At 37.8% G+C, this 20,838-nt stretch overlaps 3 protein-coding genes across 3 annotated transcripts; 2 read left to right on the top strand and 1 right to left on the bottom strand.

The window, feature by feature from the left end:
- The first annotated feature begins 2,465 nt into the window (after positions 1–2,465).
- Positions 2,466–4,840, top strand: LOC143600496 (putative protein phosphatase 2C 4). The gene is made up of 5 exons (XM_077078170.1): positions 2,466–2,552; positions 2,627–3,595; positions 3,682–3,795; positions 4,094–4,358; positions 4,493–4,840. Exons 1-5 carry the CDS (start codon positions 2,466–2,468, stop codon positions 4,606–4,608), a joined length of 1,551 nt encoding a protein of 516 aa, XP_076934285.1. The 3' UTR covers positions 4,609–4,840.
- A 3,778-nt stretch (positions 4,841–8,618) lies between these two features.
- On the bottom strand, positions 8,619–13,889 carry LOC143600495 (U-box domain-containing protein 33-like). The gene is made up of 6 exons (XM_077078169.1): positions 13,592–13,889; positions 11,504–11,622; positions 11,301–11,410; positions 10,774–11,236; positions 9,750–10,280; positions 8,619–9,158 (listed from the first exon to the last, which is right to left on the bottom strand). Exons 1-6 carry the CDS (start codon positions 13,848–13,850, stop codon positions 8,619–8,621), a joined length of 2,022 nt encoding a protein of 673 aa, XP_076934284.1. The 5' UTR covers positions 13,851–13,889.
- Positions 13,890–19,253: 5,364 nt separating this feature from the next.
- Positions 19,254–20,580, top strand: LOC143600493 (putative mitochondrial protein AtMg00820). Its single transcript, XM_077078168.1, has 2 exons — positions 19,254–19,319; positions 20,161–20,580. The coding sequence occupies exons 1-2, from the start codon at positions 19,254–19,256 to the stop codon at positions 20,578–20,580; spliced, it is 486 nt and encodes a 161-aa protein (XP_076934283.1).
- The last annotated feature ends 258 nt before the right edge of the window (positions 20,581–20,838 follow it).

The following is a 20,838-nucleotide window of genomic DNA, read 5'->3' as shown; positions in this document are numbered from 1 at the left end:
TTTTTGTTCTGCCGGGCGATCCTAACGTTGTTCTCCCTTGTCCTCTGCGTGTAGAGGTGTGTACTCTGGGGAAGATCTCTTCCCAGCTGCTTCTCCGTCTCGGCGAAGCGCTTGGCTGCCGTCATGATGGCATCCCATGTGGATGGCATGCCGTCCTTACCCGTCAATGTGCGGATAAGTTCTGGGTACTCGGCGCCCTGGATGAAAGCGGCGCGAACAAGATCTTCACTTATGTTGCCCAGACTCAGCTTCTTGGAGTTGAAGCGGGTGATGAAGTCTAGTAAAGATTCATCCTCCTCTCTAACGCAGTTGAGGATCGTCCACTACTCTTCAGTATACTTCCTCTGCTGGCTGAAGTGCTGGCTGAACTTGTTCTGAAAGTCCGCCCAGTCATATATGTGGTGGACCGGTAAACGATCGAACCATGCCCTGGCTGCTCCGACCAGAGTCATCTGGAACATGTAACACCACGTGGGTTCCGTCCAGTTACTGACGGTAGCCCCCGCAATGAACCTGTTCAAATGGTCGTCTGGGTCGGATAGACCATCATAAGTGCCAATGTTGGACATTTGTTTGGCACTTCTCGGGGCGATTGCTTCCGCAATATCCCTTGCAAATTTTGACTTTCCTGCATTCGTAGCAGTTGGTCTAAAGGTTTTGGAGAAGTCACGCGGGTTTCTCTCCGCATTTGTTGGTTTAAAGGCTTCCCCAAAATTCCTTTTTGGCTGGGAGTCCGTTTCCTTACGCTTCCCTTTCGCCTTATGGCGAGGGTTTGCGTCGGTATCGGACTCCTCCCTCTCGTCGTCTGAGTACTCGCCCTCGCTGTTCATAATGAGGTGTTGGCGAGTACTGCCGAATTCGTCAGCCTGTTGAACTGAACGCAAGCGTTCGTCCAATTCAGCTTGGAACTCTTTCTGACGTGCTTCGGCCCACGCCTTCACTTGATCTAGTGTTTGGCGAGGGACCCTCGTTCGTTTTTCCAGCTGGGTATCGGTGAACCCCAGTGGAATATTTACTGCACTTGCCCCGGCTTGAGTAGTCAGGGTAGTGTTCGTAAGGATTGTATAACCGCCGGTGTTCCCCCCAGTTGCTGGGGTTGTTACCGGGGTTTCTTGGTCGGTTACTGGCCTTTGGACAGGAGTAACGTTAACCATTTCTTCAGAAAATTTGAAAAAACTAAATTAGTTCTAGCTTTTATGCACGGATGGCACCAATGAAGAAACACTAGGTGACCCGGTGCAGATTATAGATAATCTGGGGGTTAAGTAATGTTTCCCACGTGAATGAGGTCCAACAGAGACGGTTGTTCTTCAGGGGACCTGCAAAACAAACACCGTAAGCTCGTCACTGAGAAGGGGGGGTTCCTCCTTGTGACCACCCTCCGGCGTGAGAATCAGACTAGATTGCTCTGAATATAAGTGTATATTAAGAGATTGCTAGATAACAGGATAGCAGATGATCTTACCATTCCAAGATGTTGGAGTATTTATAGCCGAAGGTAGGTTTCCTAGAAGGTACAGCCGGCTGAATAGTATTCCTGTTCTACCAACAGTGGACTATGCACAGGCCATACTGGTTGGTGGGTAGGTTACGGGCGACAGTAACAAAGTCGGCTGCACTATTCCACCAACTGTAGATTATGCACGTCCCACCTACTGTGGATTGTACGCAGGCCATGCTGGTTGGTGAATAGGTTACGGCCAACAGTAACACTATTCCACCAACTGTAGGCTGCGCATGCCCCACAGTAAGGGTTGGTGAGTAGGCAGCGGATAATAGTGACAAACAGTACTAGAGGGTGCTCCTCCTCGTACTGTTGTCGGTGAGCTGTCACCCTGTGATTGGCTCATGGGCTGTTCTGGTCAGATTGTCTGTCATATCCATACCTTGGTAGGTATAGTACAGAAGATCTTTCAGAATCATACGGACTGGCTCATTTTGGCGGGATTGTTCCCGCCTTGCTCATTCCTTCATGTGACTACTGAAGTATCTATTGTCTTGTGCGTGTAGCCCTGCTGTCTGCGGGTAGCCTTCCCTGATGGCTTGTATCCGCAACTGCGGGAACAGGCGGGGTACTTCACCATTGGGAGGCTTTCCCTGCGTGTACAGCTTGCGTACTGCGCGTAAGGTTCTCTGAGCATGGTGGGTCCTGCGGGAGCAGATGGCCTTTGCGCAGACGTCCCTGTTCAAGGTGAGTCTTGCGGGACCAACTGGGCCCTGCTGGGACCTACCTCTTCACACCTCCACCCCACTATCCACATCATTCCTTGATGTATACTCATATAATATTAATGATAAAAGCTCGAGTTTCGAGAGCTCCACTAATTTTGCATCAATTCCTCTGCAACCCCTGCCAAGGACCTGAGTTAGGTCCCCTGCCAAGGACCTGCGTGAACTCAGGTCCTTTGCAGGGGTTGCAGGGCCCGAATAATAGTATTTATTCGGGCCCAATTGATCGAGGGTTTATGTCAGGCCCGATTGAGAGATGTTTTCAATCGAGCCCGCTTTTTTCTGGTCCCCTCGATCAGTTCCAAAGAAGCTATTCCCATGGGGTAGCTTTCAAACCCAGATCAAGAAAACGGAACTTGATCAAGGTTATCCAACGGGCGATTTCCCGGACGTTTAGGCCGCACTCGAGCGTTGCCTCGGTAATAAAAACGCGGGTAGTTTGAAAGATCATCATGATTGGGTTAACGAGAAACAAAATGAATTGACTATTAGTAGTCTTAATTTGAGTAGTGAAGGTAGTTTTTTGGATGATGATGATTGTTTGAATCAGAGTCAGAATCTTCAATGGGCTCAAGGGAAAGCAGGGGAAGATAGAGTGCATGTCGTTGTTTCGGAAGAGCACGGTTGGGTGTTTGTTGGGATTTATGGTGGATTTAGCGGTCCGGATGCGCCTGATTTTCTGTTGTCTAATTTGTATGCAGCTGTTCATAAGGAACTCAAAGGATTATTATGGGATGATCAGACCGATTCATCGAATTCGAATCCTGAGCAACCCTTAGATGTTGTGGAGTCTAATATTAATGATCAAAGTTTAAACAACCCGTTACCGAGTTATATTCATAAGCAGGAAAGTTATCCATGTGCTAATAATGATCTTGAAACAAATTTAAGGAAAAAGAGGAGTAAAGTTAGAAACCGGGCGAATTACAAAAGATGGAAGTGCGAATTCAATCGGGAGAGACTAGAACTTGAAAGAAGGTTACAGGAACAAGTTAACTCAAACGGGTCGAAGTCAGTTAATCATTCGGATGTATTGAAAGCGCTTGCTAAAGGGCTAGAGAAGACGAAAGAGGCTTATTTGGATATTGCAGACCAGATGCTTTATGAAAATCCTGAACTTGCTTTGATGGGTTCTTGTGTTCTTGTTATGTTAATGAAAGGGGAGGATGTTTATGTGATAAATGTTGGTGATAGTCGAGCGGTTTTGGGTAAAAAATCTGAGCCCGATATTTGGAGACAAGATTTAGAGAAGATTAATGAAGAAACATGGTATGACCTTGAGGTTTTTGATGCGGATAATACGGATACAGATCCATGTTTAACTGCTTGTCAGCTTTGTATAGATCATAGTACATCCATTCATGAGGTAAAATCAAACAAAATAATTTCAATCAAGTTTTATTAGCCTTCCAAATGTTGTTTTCTCAAGTTAAGTTTATTAAATTTGTGCAGGAAGTTGAAAGAATAAAGAGAGAACACCCTGATGATGCGTGCGCTGTGATGAATGATCGTGTCAAAGGGTCGTTAAAGATCACACGAGCTTTCGGGGCTGGTTTTCTTAAACAGGTAGTTATTATAAAAGATTTGATCAATCTGGTTGATGTTAAGAAAAGCAAATTGGGATTGATTCCTTTTAGTTCTTTGATAATGTTAAGAAAAGCAAATTGGGATTGATTCCTTTTAGTTCTTTGATAAAAGTAGATTCTCATGTGTTGGAATCAATGGGAGATTGAATATTCTTGAGCAAGTTGACTTTCGATTTTTCGAGTTGTTGGCTTTCGCGTTGACATTCATACTATTATAATTTTATTCACAACTAAAACATTGTTTGGTACAAAAATCTTAACTTTTATTACTTGTGCAGCCGATATGGAACAATGCGTTACTAGAAGCGTTTAGGATCGATTATGTAGGAAACGGGCCATACATAAACTGCCACCCGTACCTTCACCATCACAGACTGGGCCCGAGAGATCGGTTCTTGATATTATCCTCAGACGGGCTTTACCAATACTTCACTAACGAGGAGGCGGTTTCTGAAGTCGAGCGTTTTATTCAATGGTCACCTGAAGGCGATCCTGCTCAGCATTTAGTAGAAGAAGTTCTTCTCCGTGCAGCTAAGAAAGCAGGTAACAATCTCAACTTAAAAAAAACTATTATAGAATAATAAAAAACCTGTAACGGCTTTGGAAAAACTTCTTAAAAAAGTGAATTCGTATGGTTTAAATATGTTTATATATCTTATGTTTTTCGGTTTTGATAGGTATGGATTTCCATGAGTTGTTGGAAATACCACAGGGGGATCGAAGGCGTTACCATGACGATATTTCGATCATTGTGATTTCGCTTGAAGGAAGGATATGGAGATCATGTGTATAAAGACAAGACACGACACGACACGACACGACTATAAACATAGAAATCCAAAATAAAACGGTTTTTGTTACATAAATAGCTAGATACAAACTCTACTTGTGTTCAATTTTTCTATATGTGCTTAGAACTTGTATACATGTTCCATGTTAAAATTGCAAATATGAAACTGTCATGCCAGAATTGCAAATATTCTAATAAATGACGTTTCTTACAACACGGATTTTGTTTCATAATTGAAATTTCTTCAATTTATTTTTAAATTTTAATCATCAAGTTATTTTTTGCTTTTCTTTAATATATTTATAAAATTATATTAGTTGCGTGGCTTGTAAACTTGTATAAACAAAACCGGATACATACTTGAAGTTGGTTGCATATGATTCAAAAGCAAATGAGAGTTTCGATTCTAAAGTCTTTGATTATTTAAAGACAAAACACGTAGGTTCCTTCCGGTCAAAGTCCTAGAATGTGTTGGATAAATGATATCAATGCATGTTGTTTTCAACTGTCAAGATTTTGAAAACGTGTGATGAAATCAATTTCCTATTTAGGGTAAATAACTTTGATTTGGTATAACATTTAGTCAAACAAACCGCGTGGATGAAAAACATGGTGAGCCGGTGAGGAAAAGTCAAAGTATGTTTCATGGTTGACTTTCTAAAATAAAGACCTTTAATGTTTATTTCCCTTTTTTTATGAACACCGACTAGATTTTATTTTTACCATATGCATCAATTGTTCGATAATTTATGATTATTTTAAAACTTTATTTAAGTAAAACATAGAAGTTTCCGACTATGACAGAGGTATAAACTAAACCTATATTAAGACTAGACGGAGTCGTCCCGCTCCCAACACCTCACCGTTTCCTTCTTCATAGTGGGGGCGTTGTTCAATGCCAGAACGGCAGAAAGCCTAGCCATTTCACCAAGCCTCTACTCCATCCTTTCTCTCACTTCTATATCTCACAAACAAGCAGTTTAATTGACTTGTGTTCTCCTTGTATGGCCGTTTCCGAGAATTTAAATATCTCAATCGAGCCAAAATTAGAAAGGCCCGTAGCCCTTAACGAAAATTTTCTATTCGCTAATGTATATACATAAAACTTTTCTCGACGATTTATTATAAGCAGAAACCATTCTGAGCATGTAATTATTTCATAAACCATTGCAAATAACCTTATTTTTAATAACAAAAAAACATATATATGTAATATGTATAAAAACGTTTGTGCCCCTGAAACTTATGTGCCCCGGCTGATGGTGTGACTCGCACACCCTCCGAGCCTCCCCTGTGACTCATTGCCTACTCTTCCTTTCCCTGAACCCGACTGTGGTGTGGTGTTCACCACAAGAAAAGGGTGCCACATCACCGTCCCTTTCTCGTTTCCGATTTGCAGACCCGCCTTACTCTATACATTTTATGGCAAGTGTGTTGTGTAATGTTCAACAAATCATTTTTCAAATAATTTATTAGATTTAAATAAAAAGAATTAGTAGGAGGCTATCAAACCCGGTACTAAATTTAGTTTCTTCTTTTTTTTTTGTTGCTTCTTTATATTTAAATATACTAGTTTTTTCATTATTTGTAATTGTTTTTTACTTGAGGGTTGCAATATGTCTATCCGTACATAAATGAGTTATGACCCTAATATTTTATATATTACTAAAAGGAGTAGAGTCTTCAGAAAAATAATCCTCTATTTATTACATTAGCTAAACGTTTTTTGCTCTCGTTAATCCTACTGCAAAAAGATGAGCTTTACTACGGCTGAAACTTTTCCTTTTCTTTCTTCTTTTTTTGTACCTATATCTAGATAATCTTTATTAACAACTTATCTTTCACACTAGAAAATACTTATATATTTACGCCTTGTCTCAAACAAGAGAAAGATACAAGTATATAATAATAATAATAATAATAATAATAATAATAATAATAATAATAATTAATTATTATTATTATTATTTATATAAAGATATTCACTATGTTTGTGTGGGATCAGAGTTTATGAATTATGGCCAACAAATAGTACGAGCCGCAAATATATTGGGCAAGGTTGTGATTGTCGTATCCCACGCAAATTGTTTACCTGTAACTATTCAATACCCCTAAGTAAATTGATGTCATCCAAGCGTTTCCATTCAAACTTGATGAACGAATTATCATAGTTAAATGAAACACAAACGCCTAGAGTTGATGAAAAGGAGTTAAAATATTCTCAAGTGAGTTACCGTATAGTTTTTGTGTATCGTATGATGCTTCAATTGAAACAAATTGTAGAAACTTAGATATTGTGTATCATGTGGATTAGTTTTTATTTAAGAATATCGTACATTTTATATGCATTATACCGTATTACATATGGACAAAAATATGATGCTTCATAATTTGAAACTGTCATACTAGACATCAAATATTCTTGTACATATTTGCTTGATAATATTGTAATCATAACTAACGTGTCTTCGTCAATGCTAGAATGAAGTGTGTATCTACGTTGAATGTAAAATGAGAAATCAGGAAGAAGCTAGTGAACAATAAATACTATCTAGATGTTTAGCTTGAAACTTGAACTTATTCATGTTACAAGCTGAATTTCAAAGAGGGTATATATCTTGATTATACATATTTAAAGATTAAATACCCATGTTCGAGTCTAGTAGTTGATTCTCTTAACTTGTATTATGTTGAATACGTATATCTCCCACTCTGAATTTCTAACTTTTTTTGACTTGATTTATCACATCACGGCTCATTATATGTTCATTTTTCTTAACATTAATATTTAAATCGTTATATCTAATTTATATAAACTCAAAATTAACTCCAAAATATCTAAAACTTTGGATGGTCTTATGGTGTTTCTTTGTTCCTTGTTTTTATAATGTTTTCAAGGGCCCCTATAAAATTTATAAACTAATTTAAAGCTACAAAAATCTAAGAGAAAAACAAAACCACTTCCAGCCCTTTTTTAAGTAAACAATACAAACTTTTCTTCATAAAGAAATTAATATCACATATAGAGCATCTATTCACATTCAAATAAAGTTAACCTTAACATTAAATTGTTTATTCTAAGCATATATAAGGGTCAATTGATATTATTCTCTAGTTTATCAAACACGCAAAAAGGTTGGAGCCAGATCAAACTAATGCAAAAGACTTGGAACCAAATTAGAATAAAGCAATCATATTTTGTTTGATTTGGTTGGTTTCAAGATCTAAATATTATTTTCATATGAAATCCAAATCTTTAAGTCATTGATTGCAATACAAATCAGTTTATTTCAACTCTTACATTACTTAAATAGTATTTTTATTCTTTCTTGCAAATACAAGTGCGAATTGCAAATTTAGTCTCTATTTCAACACAAGTCTGATCCAAAAATTATATATTTTTTTTCTGCAAATTGAAATAAAAAGTTCACGTTCAACGCATTATAAAGTCTAAACCGTACGCAACCTCTCAGATCTCTCGATTGATTCTACCAAGATAACAACTCCAATGATAGTCAATAACCTTGATACATGATGGTCAAGTTTTTTATGGTAAATTAAAACATGTAAACATGAAGTTATTCATCAATAAAAGATTTGGGTATTGTAGGGATATGGTATTAAACCCGGTTTTACGACCCTAAATTTATTATGTTTCGGCTTATTTTATTATATGGACTAATACAATGTTATTGGGCTGAGAGGGTTTTGTGGAGGTCATTAGGGTATCATGATGGTGGCCATGAGGCTCTCTATATAAGGAGGTCTCCACCTCCTTATTAGGGGGTCATGCTCAATAAGAGCCACCACCACTTTTTTGTGTCTGTAAACAAGAGATCTTTGAGATTTCTTAGCAGTCACCTCCACACCCCCGAAAAACCATTGCAGGTCTCAAGCAGCCGGAGAAGAAGATCAAGACGTGGTTCGTTCATCTCGAAAATCCGTGGAAACATCGTCATGGATCAGGTCAGATTCATTTCATGCTTCGACAGGTATATTTCTTGGTTACATGATTATATTTGAGGTTTGTGGACAATGTAATACATCAAAGAAGATTGATTAGCTAACCCAGCTAACCGACTACCTGTGATTAACCACAAAATAATCATCCCAAAAGAGTAAACATCAGATTTAGCTGTCAAATCTTCCGTTTGAAGAAAATCAGGATCCGTAAACAAAAACGCTCCGTTAGAAGACGGTTTAGAATACTGGCGAAAGCTACGACACCGAAATGTTTCCTCGTTGACCAATTTGGAGACTCGGAAATTGCATAGTTTACTGCAGAGTTCAGAATCGAGAACAATGTTTTCAGGGCTTAAATTCCCGTGTAGCAGCTTTTCGGGTCTAGTACCGTGCAAGAACAAAAGGGCTTTTGCAATTTCGGATATGATTCGGGTTCGGGTTTTCCAGGACGTGGAAATAGAGTTGTGTTTATGAGAAAAGTGACTCTCGAGGGTCGTTGGTGTGTACACGTAAACAAGCGCTTGGGCTTCGTGACATACACCAATTAAACTTAGTATATGCTTATGTTGTAGTTTCCCAACCAGCTGAACCTGCGTGATGCAAACAGAACTCGGTTTGTAACAGAAATAATAGACATAACGGAACTAAAATAACCAAACTCAATCAATTAATCACCTAAAAATTTTAAAACCAAATTCTTGGCCCAAATTCATTATTTTGGGTCATTTTTCTTTTCGGACCAAAATTTTCAAGCACAAATGACAAAACACAAAAAACCGAAACCTAACACATAAAAACCGTAAGAACCGGCATTTATTATTGAATTAGTGGATGGTAATTTTTATTTTTAAATGTTAAGTAATTTATAAAAATAAAAAATGGTGTAGCCCACAAATTTAAGGCCCACACGTGTAATAATCAATTAATCTATTATTAAAAGAAAAAAATTAAAACCAATGTTTCAACTTTCAAGCCCAAATTCATTATCACGAGTCTCGTTTTTTGGTTCAAAAATTTCAAGCCTAACTGGCAACCTGTTGCGAAAACCAAAAACTGAAACTAAACGGTTTGCAAAAACCCAGAAATTGAATTTTCAGTTTTTGGTCTGGTTATGAGTTCAAAATCGACCCATGCACACTCCTACATGTGCGTGTGTGTGTCAGAGAGAGAGAGAGATTAACCTCTTCTTGGAACTCTTGTTGAGCTTGCAAATTATTTGTATGCAGTTTCTTTATCATGACTGTTCTATTCAACATTTCGCCTTTATACAAAGAACAACCAAAACTTTCATACCCGATCTTGAAGCTCTCCGAGAACCCACACGTTGCGGTTTCCAAATCCACCAATGAAAACTCGGTCACTCTCAATGTTGTACACGATACACTTCCCGCTTGTCCCCGAACCTTCCACCTGTCGAGCCAGTTTGTGGCTTCAAACCGTTGTCTTTGAACCGCTAGTTTTTCAATCTTTAAAGTTGCAACAGATGCTTCGATAAGTTTAAGTTCTTCACATGATTCTTCACGTCTACGGTTTGCTTCGTGTACTTGATTCTCTAAGATTGCTATGTTTGTCATCAACTTATGCAATTCTTTTAATGTTGATTCCTTTTGTTCCATGAGTTGCTCATTTTCTTGTCTTGCAGCGTTTAGTTTATCCTCAGATGCTTTTCTTAACTCGACTTCTTGAGCATGAGCGGATTCATAGGCCTTCACCTAAAGAAGTCAAAGAAAAAGTGAAATTTTGAAGTCATTTTATTATATTTTGAATCTAAATTCTTTTTTAAACTTGTTATGTAAACTTAATTTAAAAGTTTCCCATCTTTAATATTTGTAAGATTTACACTTGTCGTTTCTTATTTAAAAACGGTTGAATAATTCGTTTCATACTGAAACTTGAAGAAGAGTTTGTTGACTTCAGGAGTCAAACGGTATGCATTTGACTCCCATGAGCAGATTCATAGGCCTGGTAAAGTCAAAGAAAAGGTTGACTTCTGAAGTCAAACATATTGCATTTCAAATCCCAAAATCTTGTTAAAACTTGTTATGTAAACTTAATTCAACTTTTTTTCATCAGTAATATTTTGTGAGATTTACACTTGTCATTTCTTTTGTGGAAACTGTTAACTTAACTTGTTTCATATTGGAATTTGAAGAGTACTTTGTTTGACTTCATGAGTCAAACAAATATAAAAATATGAAATCCCACCTTGTTGTTCGCCTCCAAAGCGTGTGATTCTAATCTTTTCCGCTTTAAGAGTTCTTGAAACGCTTCATTCTTGGTAGCTTCAACTTCCAAGTTGACTCCTTCCAGCTGCTTGCATAAGCTTTCTTCTTCAACTTTCAGATCATGTTCAGATGAATACCCGGATTCTGAAGAAGTGTTCGACTGTACACTCCTTGTCATGCTTGTACTTCCTGGAATAAAACTTGTGCTTGAGCTGGACCGGTGGTAAACTTGCTGTACTTCCCTTTCAATGGTTGGATAACGTAACGATTGTGTCCTTAACACGCTGGAATCTTGATGGGTTGATGATGGCGGATCATAGTCAATAGCTGGTTCTCGGGTGAATAGCAGCTGACCTTTGTTGACCAGCCATATTTGACAAAACGGCGGAGCATTTTTGGCAGCATAACTTGATTTGCTCGATTTTTTCTTCACCTTCATCCAACTGTATGCAATACTTTTCTGTTACTTTTATTTTCAAATATTTTTAAAAATAATAGGACGCTTACTTTTCCGGGGCGGCTCCCATAACTAGCTTCTGCACCCGATATTTGTTAACCAGATCCATAATTCCTTTACGGACTTGATCATTTTCGGTAGTCACAACATATGCTTTAACCTACACACAAACGTTTGCCAATTAAGTATATTACTAATTTGTTACTTTCTAGAAGTCTAAAACATATGATCTATTAAATGGCTGAAAATAAACCTTTGAACGAGAGCAAAGGTTCATGTATTCAAGTAGAAGCTTCTCCATCTCGTCTCTCTCCTCTCTTCTATATGCAGACGCAACATCAGGGTTTGCTTGAGTTGCTGGTAGTTTTCCCACTGCATTTAGAAACCATAAATCATATAATATGTGCATTAAGAGTATTGTTTAGTTGCCATTTAGCTATTATAGCAGATTTCTAGGTGTAAATATAGCTATTTTACTTTTGTATAGAGACACGTTAAGTCGTTAACTATGCAATTGAAGACACAAAAATGTTCATCCCTATGTGACTGCATGGTATCAAAGCCATGGTGGCCTGAACCTCGCCGGATAGTTAATCCGTAGTAGCACCGGTCCACAGTCCACCCTTTCTCCTCCGTCAGTTAGATTTCAAGAATGCCATCCTAAATGGCATCCTTGATGATCGGACATCAAAATTATGCCGACTGACACTGTATCACCCTAGGCAAATCCTACATCGGTCGTGGACCGGAGAGATTCTCGATTCATAAGAAATGTCCTGCCCTGCCTCGAATATTACTAACGCGTTTTGGGCATTGGCTGCGAAGAAGATGAAAACTCCACAGTCAAGCGTGCAAAGGTTAGAGTAGTACCAACATGGGTGACCTCCTGGAAAGTCACTATTGATACGAGGGGCCGGATGTTATAAAGACACTCATTATATGGTCTCAACCAGTCTCCTAGAGCATGGTTGAATGACTTACTGACATTCTTAAGAGACTTTCGCATGGCTTGTGGGTCCCGAGATGATTTAGTATTCTTTAGAAGTCACCTAAAGCGACAAATCCTTCTTGTAGTCTATGTGGACGACATTATCATCACTCGAGATGATAGCCTTAGGGTTTCATTATCAGAACAACTCCTACAGTCTCAATTTTAGGTTACTAATTTGCGACATCTTCAATTCGTATTTTATATAGCTATTTGTGCAAGTATTTTTATGATTAAGAAGTAACTGTCTAATTACATTTCATACCAACGAAGGTATGTCCTTAATGTGATTCCTAAGTGTGGTTTATAAGGATGCAAAACCAGATCCTCATAGTAGATTAAGTCTTCCATGAGACAACCAAACACATTGAAGCTGATTGTCACTTAATTAGAGACCATGTTGTGGAACACAATCTTACATGGATCTACCTGTGCGTATCATAACTCAACATCAACTTGCAGACGCCACTACATAAATAACAAATAGATTTTATTGTTAGATGTTGGAGATTATTATCGCTTTTGCTCCAACTTGAGAATAGTAATATTAAACTGTTACTAATATAGCATAGCTGTCATATTGTTGTCATTTAGCTGCCATAACATAATACTAGCTAGTGCAACTAATTTACTCCCGTATAAATACCAACATAATTATTCAATAGGAAACAAAGAAACATTCCATGTCTCTGTGATCTCACTATGTTTCATTTAACAAGATCAACTTGATTTTCTTTATGCTCTAAAATAACATAGATCACCTTACTGTGTATTGCTTGGAGTGTTTTTTTTGGTTATTTTAAGTCAACTAACCTTGTCTTTTGATCTTTTCGTGCGCTTTAAATATCATGATTGGTTAGAGATGATACAAGATGTTCATCTGTAATGATTAAACAATCTAACCACTCTTCAAGATCATGTTATTAAAAGACTGATTACACTTGGTCAAACCTGTTCTAATAAATTTAAAGGCTTTTTGCAGATAAAATATTTCTTTGACCCATGAAGTGTTGTGCAAAATATACTCTCTTTTTTTTGTTATGAACGCTATATGTTTGGTTACAATGTCTCATTTACAGGTAAAACATTAACATTAAGAAGCACTAACTGACTATAGTATGAAAACTGCAATTTGACTTTTGAAGTCAAACAGACTATTTTCAACCTCAAAATCAAAACAAACTTCTGAACTTTTTTTATAATCTAATGATAAATTTTGTTACATGTTACAGTATACACCAACATAAAGCAAAATTTACTAACATGTGCTGAAATCATATCAGTTTGCTACCGGTCAACTAATACAAAAACATAAACAAATTATGAATCTAAAAAGCAATTAGACAAACTCACAAAGTGTTGGAATCAAGGGCGAAGGTTGGTGAACATGAAGTATGCAAATCTCTTGATCTCTAAACCTCCTAAAAGTCCAATGAAACAAAGATACCGCCTTTTCAACAGACTTCCCAACCGCCACAAAAACCTTATCACCGCCGCCAATTTCCGACGCCGGGGGACTATTCCGGCGAAACCCATCTCGGAAAGTGGCCGGAGAAGAAAACCCAGAACGGGTTCCGGTTGGAGAAGGGTGAGATGGTATCAGAAGCTTCATTAGTCCGTAAGAAGAAGAAATGAAATTATGATGTTTCTTAGAAAGATTGAATTTTGATAATTAAGTAAGGTGTGATTTGAATTGAATTGAATTGAGGAGAAGAATGATTTTAGTCGTTGCAAAGGAAAAGTATGATTAACTTTGAGTTAGACTCGATTGTGACATGTGTGAGATTAGTGGTTTAGGTAGACTAGTGGCAGGTTGGATTTTAATTTGCATAAAATAATAATAATGGTGGAATGAAGATGAAAAGAGAGATCATCATCATCATCATCAATAGCAAAGCTATGATAGGGTCTGAGTAGGGTAAGATGTAGGCAGCCTTACCTCTACCCCATAGGGATAGAGAGGCTGCTTCCAGTGAAACCCCCGGCTCGATAGTAGTTTTGCATCAAGCCTTGTACATAAGGCACATAGCACTCAATCATCGGGACACCAGCTGATCGGTGCATGTACCCTTATCTTTCAGCTATCAACGCCACTACATGATGCCTGATTAACCGTCCGTCACTTTTAACGTTATTTTCACGAGATTAGTAAAATAACGTCAAAATTAGTGCAATTTCACTTTTGCCCACCCGAGGGTTCACACATATATACATCATATGTGCGCACCGCAAGCAGGGCTAAGGATGAAAAGAGAGAAAAGTGACAAATTTGGGTGTTTTGTTTGAACATATGAGATCATGAATTCAAATTGGTTTAGGTAATTAGGTGTCTAGTTGACTAGAGTAGGAATGGTATGTTTATGTTCTTTTAAGTAGCATATTGCTTTTCTTAAGGCCGTGTGTAGTGGGCGCCGGTTTAGGCGATTTTTGGGCGTGAAAGGGCTAGAACACAGGCGATTTGAGACGGGGGCGGGGTTTACTTGTCGCCGGTGAGTGTTGGAAATAATAATATAATAATAATAATGTTACCGTTGGGAGGGTAACGGCTATATAAAAAAAATTAAATTAAAAACTTAATATAAATATCAAACCAATTAAACCATTTTCACCATATCATACACAAACCCAAACATAAAAATACCAATCATTTTTATTATTTTCATACTTCTTCAAACTCAATGAGTTTCCTGGATTCCACGAACTCTGCCGAGATTTGGGATCAATTAATCAACGAGAGTCGAAGAATTCATCAGATTCATCGACAAGTGGCGGAAGAGCATTTAGAGGTCACGAACGCGGTTCGGGCCGTCGCCAATAACATGGTGTCCGGCTCTGCTCCGTCTACGGCACCACGTTTACGGTCATATATCCTTCGGGATCGTACGCAAGCGAACACTCGTTTGATGAAGGACTACTTCAACGACACACCTACATTTAACGACGCTATGTTTCGACGTCGTTTTCGGATGTCCAAGCGTTTATTTTTGCGCATCGTTAGAGATATGGAGCGGGAGTATGAGTATTTTCAACAGAAACCCGACGCAAGAGGATATTTAGGATTCTCCGCCATCCAAAAGTGTACTTCGGCTCTACACATCCTCGCATACGGCAACACGACCGATATCAATGACGAGTATTTAAAGATGGCTGAGAAAACAACGAGAGATGCGTTGGAGAATTTTTGCATCGGTAAAATTTAAATTGTTTGTATTAACTATTGTTTTTAATATAAATATTTTTTAATAATTTATTTGTATAGGGATAATACAATTATACTCTCGTCGTTATCTGAGGATTCCTACTTCAAACGACCTGACTCGCATATATGATGTACACGAAAGCAAACATTCTTTTCCAGGCATGATCGGGAGTATAGATTGCATGCATTGGGAGTGGGCCAACTGTCCAACCGCATGGCGAGGTCAATACACTCGTGGTGACCATGGAGTGCCAACGGTTAGTCTTCAAGCCATTTGTTCACACGACCTCTGGATGTGGTCAGCCTACTTCGGCTCAGTCGGGTCCAACAACGACATAAACGTTCTCAACGCGTCACCCGTGTTAGAGTATTACATCAGCCGTAGCATACCGGTCTTACCGTTTTATACCAACGATACCTTCTATCGTCACGGATACTATTTGGGAGATGAGATATATCCAGAGTACTCGATCATCGTTAAGACGTTTCAAGACCCTATAGAAGAAAAAAGAGATTATTTTAAGAAGAAGCAAGAGTTCGCGAGAAAGGATATCGAGAGGTGTTTTGGGGTTCTAAAAAAACGTTGGCATTATGTGAAAAACCCTTGTCGTGTATGGACGTTGGCAAAAATGAGCGATGCCATGTATACGTGTATCATATTGCATAATATGATTTAGAAGACGAGGGAAAAGAAATATGTCAACACTATATACCAGGAAGCGTTCCAGAACAGTTCCCTGAACCAACCCAAGACCAACGAACGTATAACATTCGTCAGCTCACATCAAGTGATATACATAACCAACTAAAGGCGGATTTGGTTCAACATGTGTGGGATAATCGTCCCGTTGAGGACGAAGATGAGGACGGAGAGGATGACGAAGACGAGGACTGGGACGAAGATGAAGACAAACAGATTAGTTTTTTTATTTGTATTTTTATATGTATTTTGTTGTGGTGTGTTTTTTTATTATAATTTATTTTTATTATTTGTGTGTGTTTTTTTAAGTTTTATGTATTTTTTTGTATTTATTTTTTTAATTTTAATACATTTTTATTTAATTATTAAAATAAATTGGTTTTTATTTAATTAGTTTAATTATGAAAAGAAAATAATAAAAAAGAAACTGTGGGCCTAACTTGTAACCCCTACACCCCAAAAACAAATTTCCACTCCATGCTATTGGGAGCCACGTGTCACAATTCGCCCCCAATTGTAACCCCACCACTACACATGGCCTAAGGTTTTTTATAATATACAAGTACTATATCAAAATATTAAAAGCTGTCTATTCAAACACTTATTTTTAGTAGTCGTACACCCTTTTTTACGTAAAGGTTTCTTTTGCACACACTCTCAACCAAATATGGTATCAATTTTGTCGATTTGGTACAGTTGTTATTAAAAATACTGAAATAGAAACGCAAACAAATACGGGTACAAGTTATGTTCAATTGGTGTTGGTTAGATATGATACTGGTAGTTAACAAAAATTATATGTTCTTATTTTAAAAATCTTACGACTCGAGATGTATGAAATTAAATAACAATAAAGAGAGGTGGCTTGAAATCATCTTGTAAAATTTTTAATATTTTTTTCATGTTTAGATTGAATCGGTTTAGCAAGCTCGTTAAGAAGCCTAATTACATTCTACAACATATACTTCTTTGTTTTCAAGGATCGGGACTCGAGAGAAGTTTTGTACTTCAACCCGTTACTTACCATGTAATTTTTGTTTTGTGTCCGGTTAGGTTTTTCTTTCTGGGTGTGGTTTTTATTTGAAGCCTGCCTTTCAAAAAAAAATTTTAATGACTGAACCTACTTCATTTTTCTAAAGTTTCGTACATCATGACACCGTTTTCCGTGTTAGTGTTTAGAACAAACTTGAAGGGGGACATTAGCCAACACATTAGTTACTCGTAACATTATATTAAAATAATCGTTCTTATATGCCCCTCAATCTAGACATTCACAGCTCGAGTAGCGTGTACGTACCGAAGTATATCAAAGCAAGCGGATAATGGCCTGTTGGTTAAGAGGCTAATATGTTGGAAAATTACATTGCCCACTACGATCTGCATGTGGAAAACTATTTTATTTAAGTTATGCTTTGTTTATTTTGTTTTAATTTAATAAGTTATGGTAGGAGGATAAGTCTTAAGGTTGTTTGTAAGGTTCCTGGTCCATCTCCTGTATTTTTAGGTACGTCTTTGTGAACGTTGGAGGTTGTTCCACGTTCTTATTTATATTCAGTTGTTGGTTGTTTTCATTAAATTAATTATCAGAAATGCTAAAAGTTTATGAGCATACCTGTTTGTTTTCTTTGCATTATTCTTTCACTTGTGTCCTCCGCATGTTTTGATTTCTACTTCACAAGTAGTATCAAAGCTAGGTTCTCAATGACAAATCTTCAAGTAGTTTGTGGCGTAAAGAAACTCAATAACCAGAATTACAACTCTTGGTCAACATGCATCCGTTAGTACTTGCAAGGCTAAGATATTTGGGAAGTTGTAAATGGGTCGGAGACAATGCAACCAGCAAATGAAGACGCCAACGGGATTATGAGAAAGTGGAAAATCAAGGCGGATAAGGCCATTTTTGCTCTAAAGACCACAATGGAAGATGAGTTGTTGGATCACTTAAGAGATCTCAAACTCCAAAAGAAGCATGAGATACATTGGCATATTAATTCTCGAAAAAGAATGATGCCAAACTCCAACTTTTGGTGAATGAATTGTTGTTTATGAATCAAAGAAAAATGACAATTTCTCAATACTTTCAAAAGGTGATGTCTTTGGTTAGAAAAGTTGGAGAACTTGATCTGCAAGCAAAAATCGGTTTACCCCGTGACTGTGGTTGAAGGCAGAGTTTCAGAGCTTTATTCGTGGGTTGAAGGAGGAGTTTCGGAGCTTCGTGATTGCGGTTCAAGATTGGTCGGTGCAACCATAACTCGGTGAGTTCAAGAATCTGTTGGATGGCCAAGAGGATCTAGCCAAACAAATGGGTAGTTTATCTCCTAATTCGTCCTCAAAATCAGAAGTTGAAGCTTTGTATGCGGGTAAAGGAAATGGACGGTTTCGAACTAGCTCTCAAGGCCAAGGATCCAGCTGGGTTAATAATCGAACCAAGGTTCAAGATTTACACGAAAGACATAAACAAGCATCTGATAAAAAGGAAGGTAATAATGAATGGAACCCTCATACGTAAAATAAGAAGTTTCTGGCTAAGTGCTAAACTGTGGAAGGTGTGGCCACGTTGCAAAGTATTATAAGACTGAACTAGTTGAAGAAGGTAATCCTGCTACAACACAGAATGAAGAAGGTTGGGATTCCGAGGCGTATGTCGCTCAAATAGAAGAAGTGTTCACGCTCACGGCTTCTACCGAACAACGAGACAATCACTAATTAGATGATTGGATTGTTGACTCGGGTTGTACTAATCATATGATCGGAGACAAAGGAACAATTTGACCAATCCTGAATAAATATGAGAGCAACCTGGTTGTGGTTCTAGCAGATGATTTTAAGCATTCAATAGATCACATAGGTGATGTGTCCATTCTAGTAGGAAATCGAAGACAATGGCTAACCCTATAGAATGAGTATCATGTTGTTTGGGTGAAAAAAAACTTTTTGTCAGTTCCTCAAATCACAAAAAGTGTCCATTACGTGTTTGGATCCAAGGATGTAAATATTTACAAGGAGTTTGAAACCTCCTCGATTCCAATCCTCAATGGTCGCAGAAGTGATGCAGTTTATGTGTTAATGTGGAATTTGCCTATGTTGGAAAGACAAAGGGGAACCACAACGCCGATATGGGGCATCAACGGTTGGGCTATGTGAGGCTTGATAAACTGGGTTTAATGAATGAAAAGGACCTAGTAAATGGGCTACCTAAGCTACAGATCAATAAGAAATTGTATGTTTAGGTTTCCAGTTCGCTAAGGCAAATAAGCAACCTTTTTCAAAGAAATCAATGTTTCTATAGAACACGAGTGTCTATTTGGTTCACTATGACGTTTTGGTCATGTCAAGCAACCCTTAATTCAAGGTATGAGGTATATGGTGACTTTAATTGATCATTTTTCTCGATATGTTTGGGCCTATTTCCTGAAAGAGAAATTAGAGGGTTTGGCAAAGTTTAAGGAATTTGAAGCTAATACAAAAATCTTAACGGGTAGGAAAGTCTGATGTTTGACAGACTTTAGCAATGACCCAAAGGATCATAAGACAGTTGACTTGCTCAAATACTCCACTACAGAATGGGGTATTCAAAAGAGAGGCTATGTGCACAACAACATTTATAATCAATCAAGTTTTTCCCAAGTTATGAACTATGTTTCACCACTTGAAAAATTAATAGAGATGAAACCCAATGTCAGTTATTTTAAGGTGTTCAGAAGTGTATGCTACGTGTTCATACCAAGCCATATTCGTTATAAGATGGAGAAACATGCTATGTTGTGTGTTTGTTGGATATGACACTGAAAGAAAAGGATGGTGTTCCTGTGAGCCTAATATAGGAAGGATCTACGTGCTTAGACATGTAATTTTCGATGAAAACTAGTGGTCCGACAACAATCAAGCCTTACCAGATACCCGACAACTAAAGGAAGATCTCGAGTTGTTAAAAGTAATATGAGTTTTGAAGGAACAACTGCATCTGAAACTGAATAAACGGAGGTTTGAAGTTCAAATTATGATGCTACAAATGTCCCGCAGGATAGCCAACCAGAAGAGTTACCAAGAAGATCTCAACAAGTAAGAAAACCTAATCCTAAATATGCAAATGCTAATGTTGCAATTGTTGAAAGTAGGCTTATAGAACCTAAAATGTTTGAAGATGCCATTAACCAAAAGGAGTGGAAATTGGTAATGGAGGATGAAATGACAGCACTTGTGAAGAACCAAACATGGGATTTAGTATCTCAAGCTACTGGTGTAAAGCTCGTTTCATGTAAATGGGTTTACAAGCTGAAAAGGCGAGAAGATGGGTCAGTAGAAAGGTTTGAATTAACTAGGTTAATTGCCCGGGGATTTTCTCAACCATGTGGTTTTGATTATGAAGATGCATTTAGTCCGGTGGCAATATTAACAACTATTCGAGCACTGCTTGCTATTGCAACGAGTAAGAAGTGGTGAATGTGGCAAATGGACGTTAATAATATGTTCCTGTATGGGGATTTAGACCATGTTATTTATATGACTCATCCTATGGGGTTTGAAAATCTATACCATCCAAAGTATGTGTGCAAGCTAAAGAAAGCGATTTATGGGCTAAAACAGTCACCACGAGCCTGGTTCGGTAAAATTGTTTAGTTCCTTAAACAAAATGGTTTTTGGTTAACTAATAACGATATGGGTCGTTTTGTTAAACAAGTTGATGATCAAGTGGTGGTA

This window comes from Bidens hawaiensis, unplaced genomic scaffold (genome assembly GCF_021521415.1).
Source record: "Bidens hawaiensis isolate Kalapana, Puna unplaced genomic scaffold, B.hawaiensis_p1.1 tig00054162_1, whole genome shotgun sequence".
NCBI lineage: Eukaryota > Viridiplantae > Streptophyta > Magnoliopsida > Asterales > Asteraceae > Bidens > Bidens hawaiensis.
Note: the sequence above shows the minus strand (reverse complement) of the source record. Positions and strands in the feature narration are given on the sequence as shown.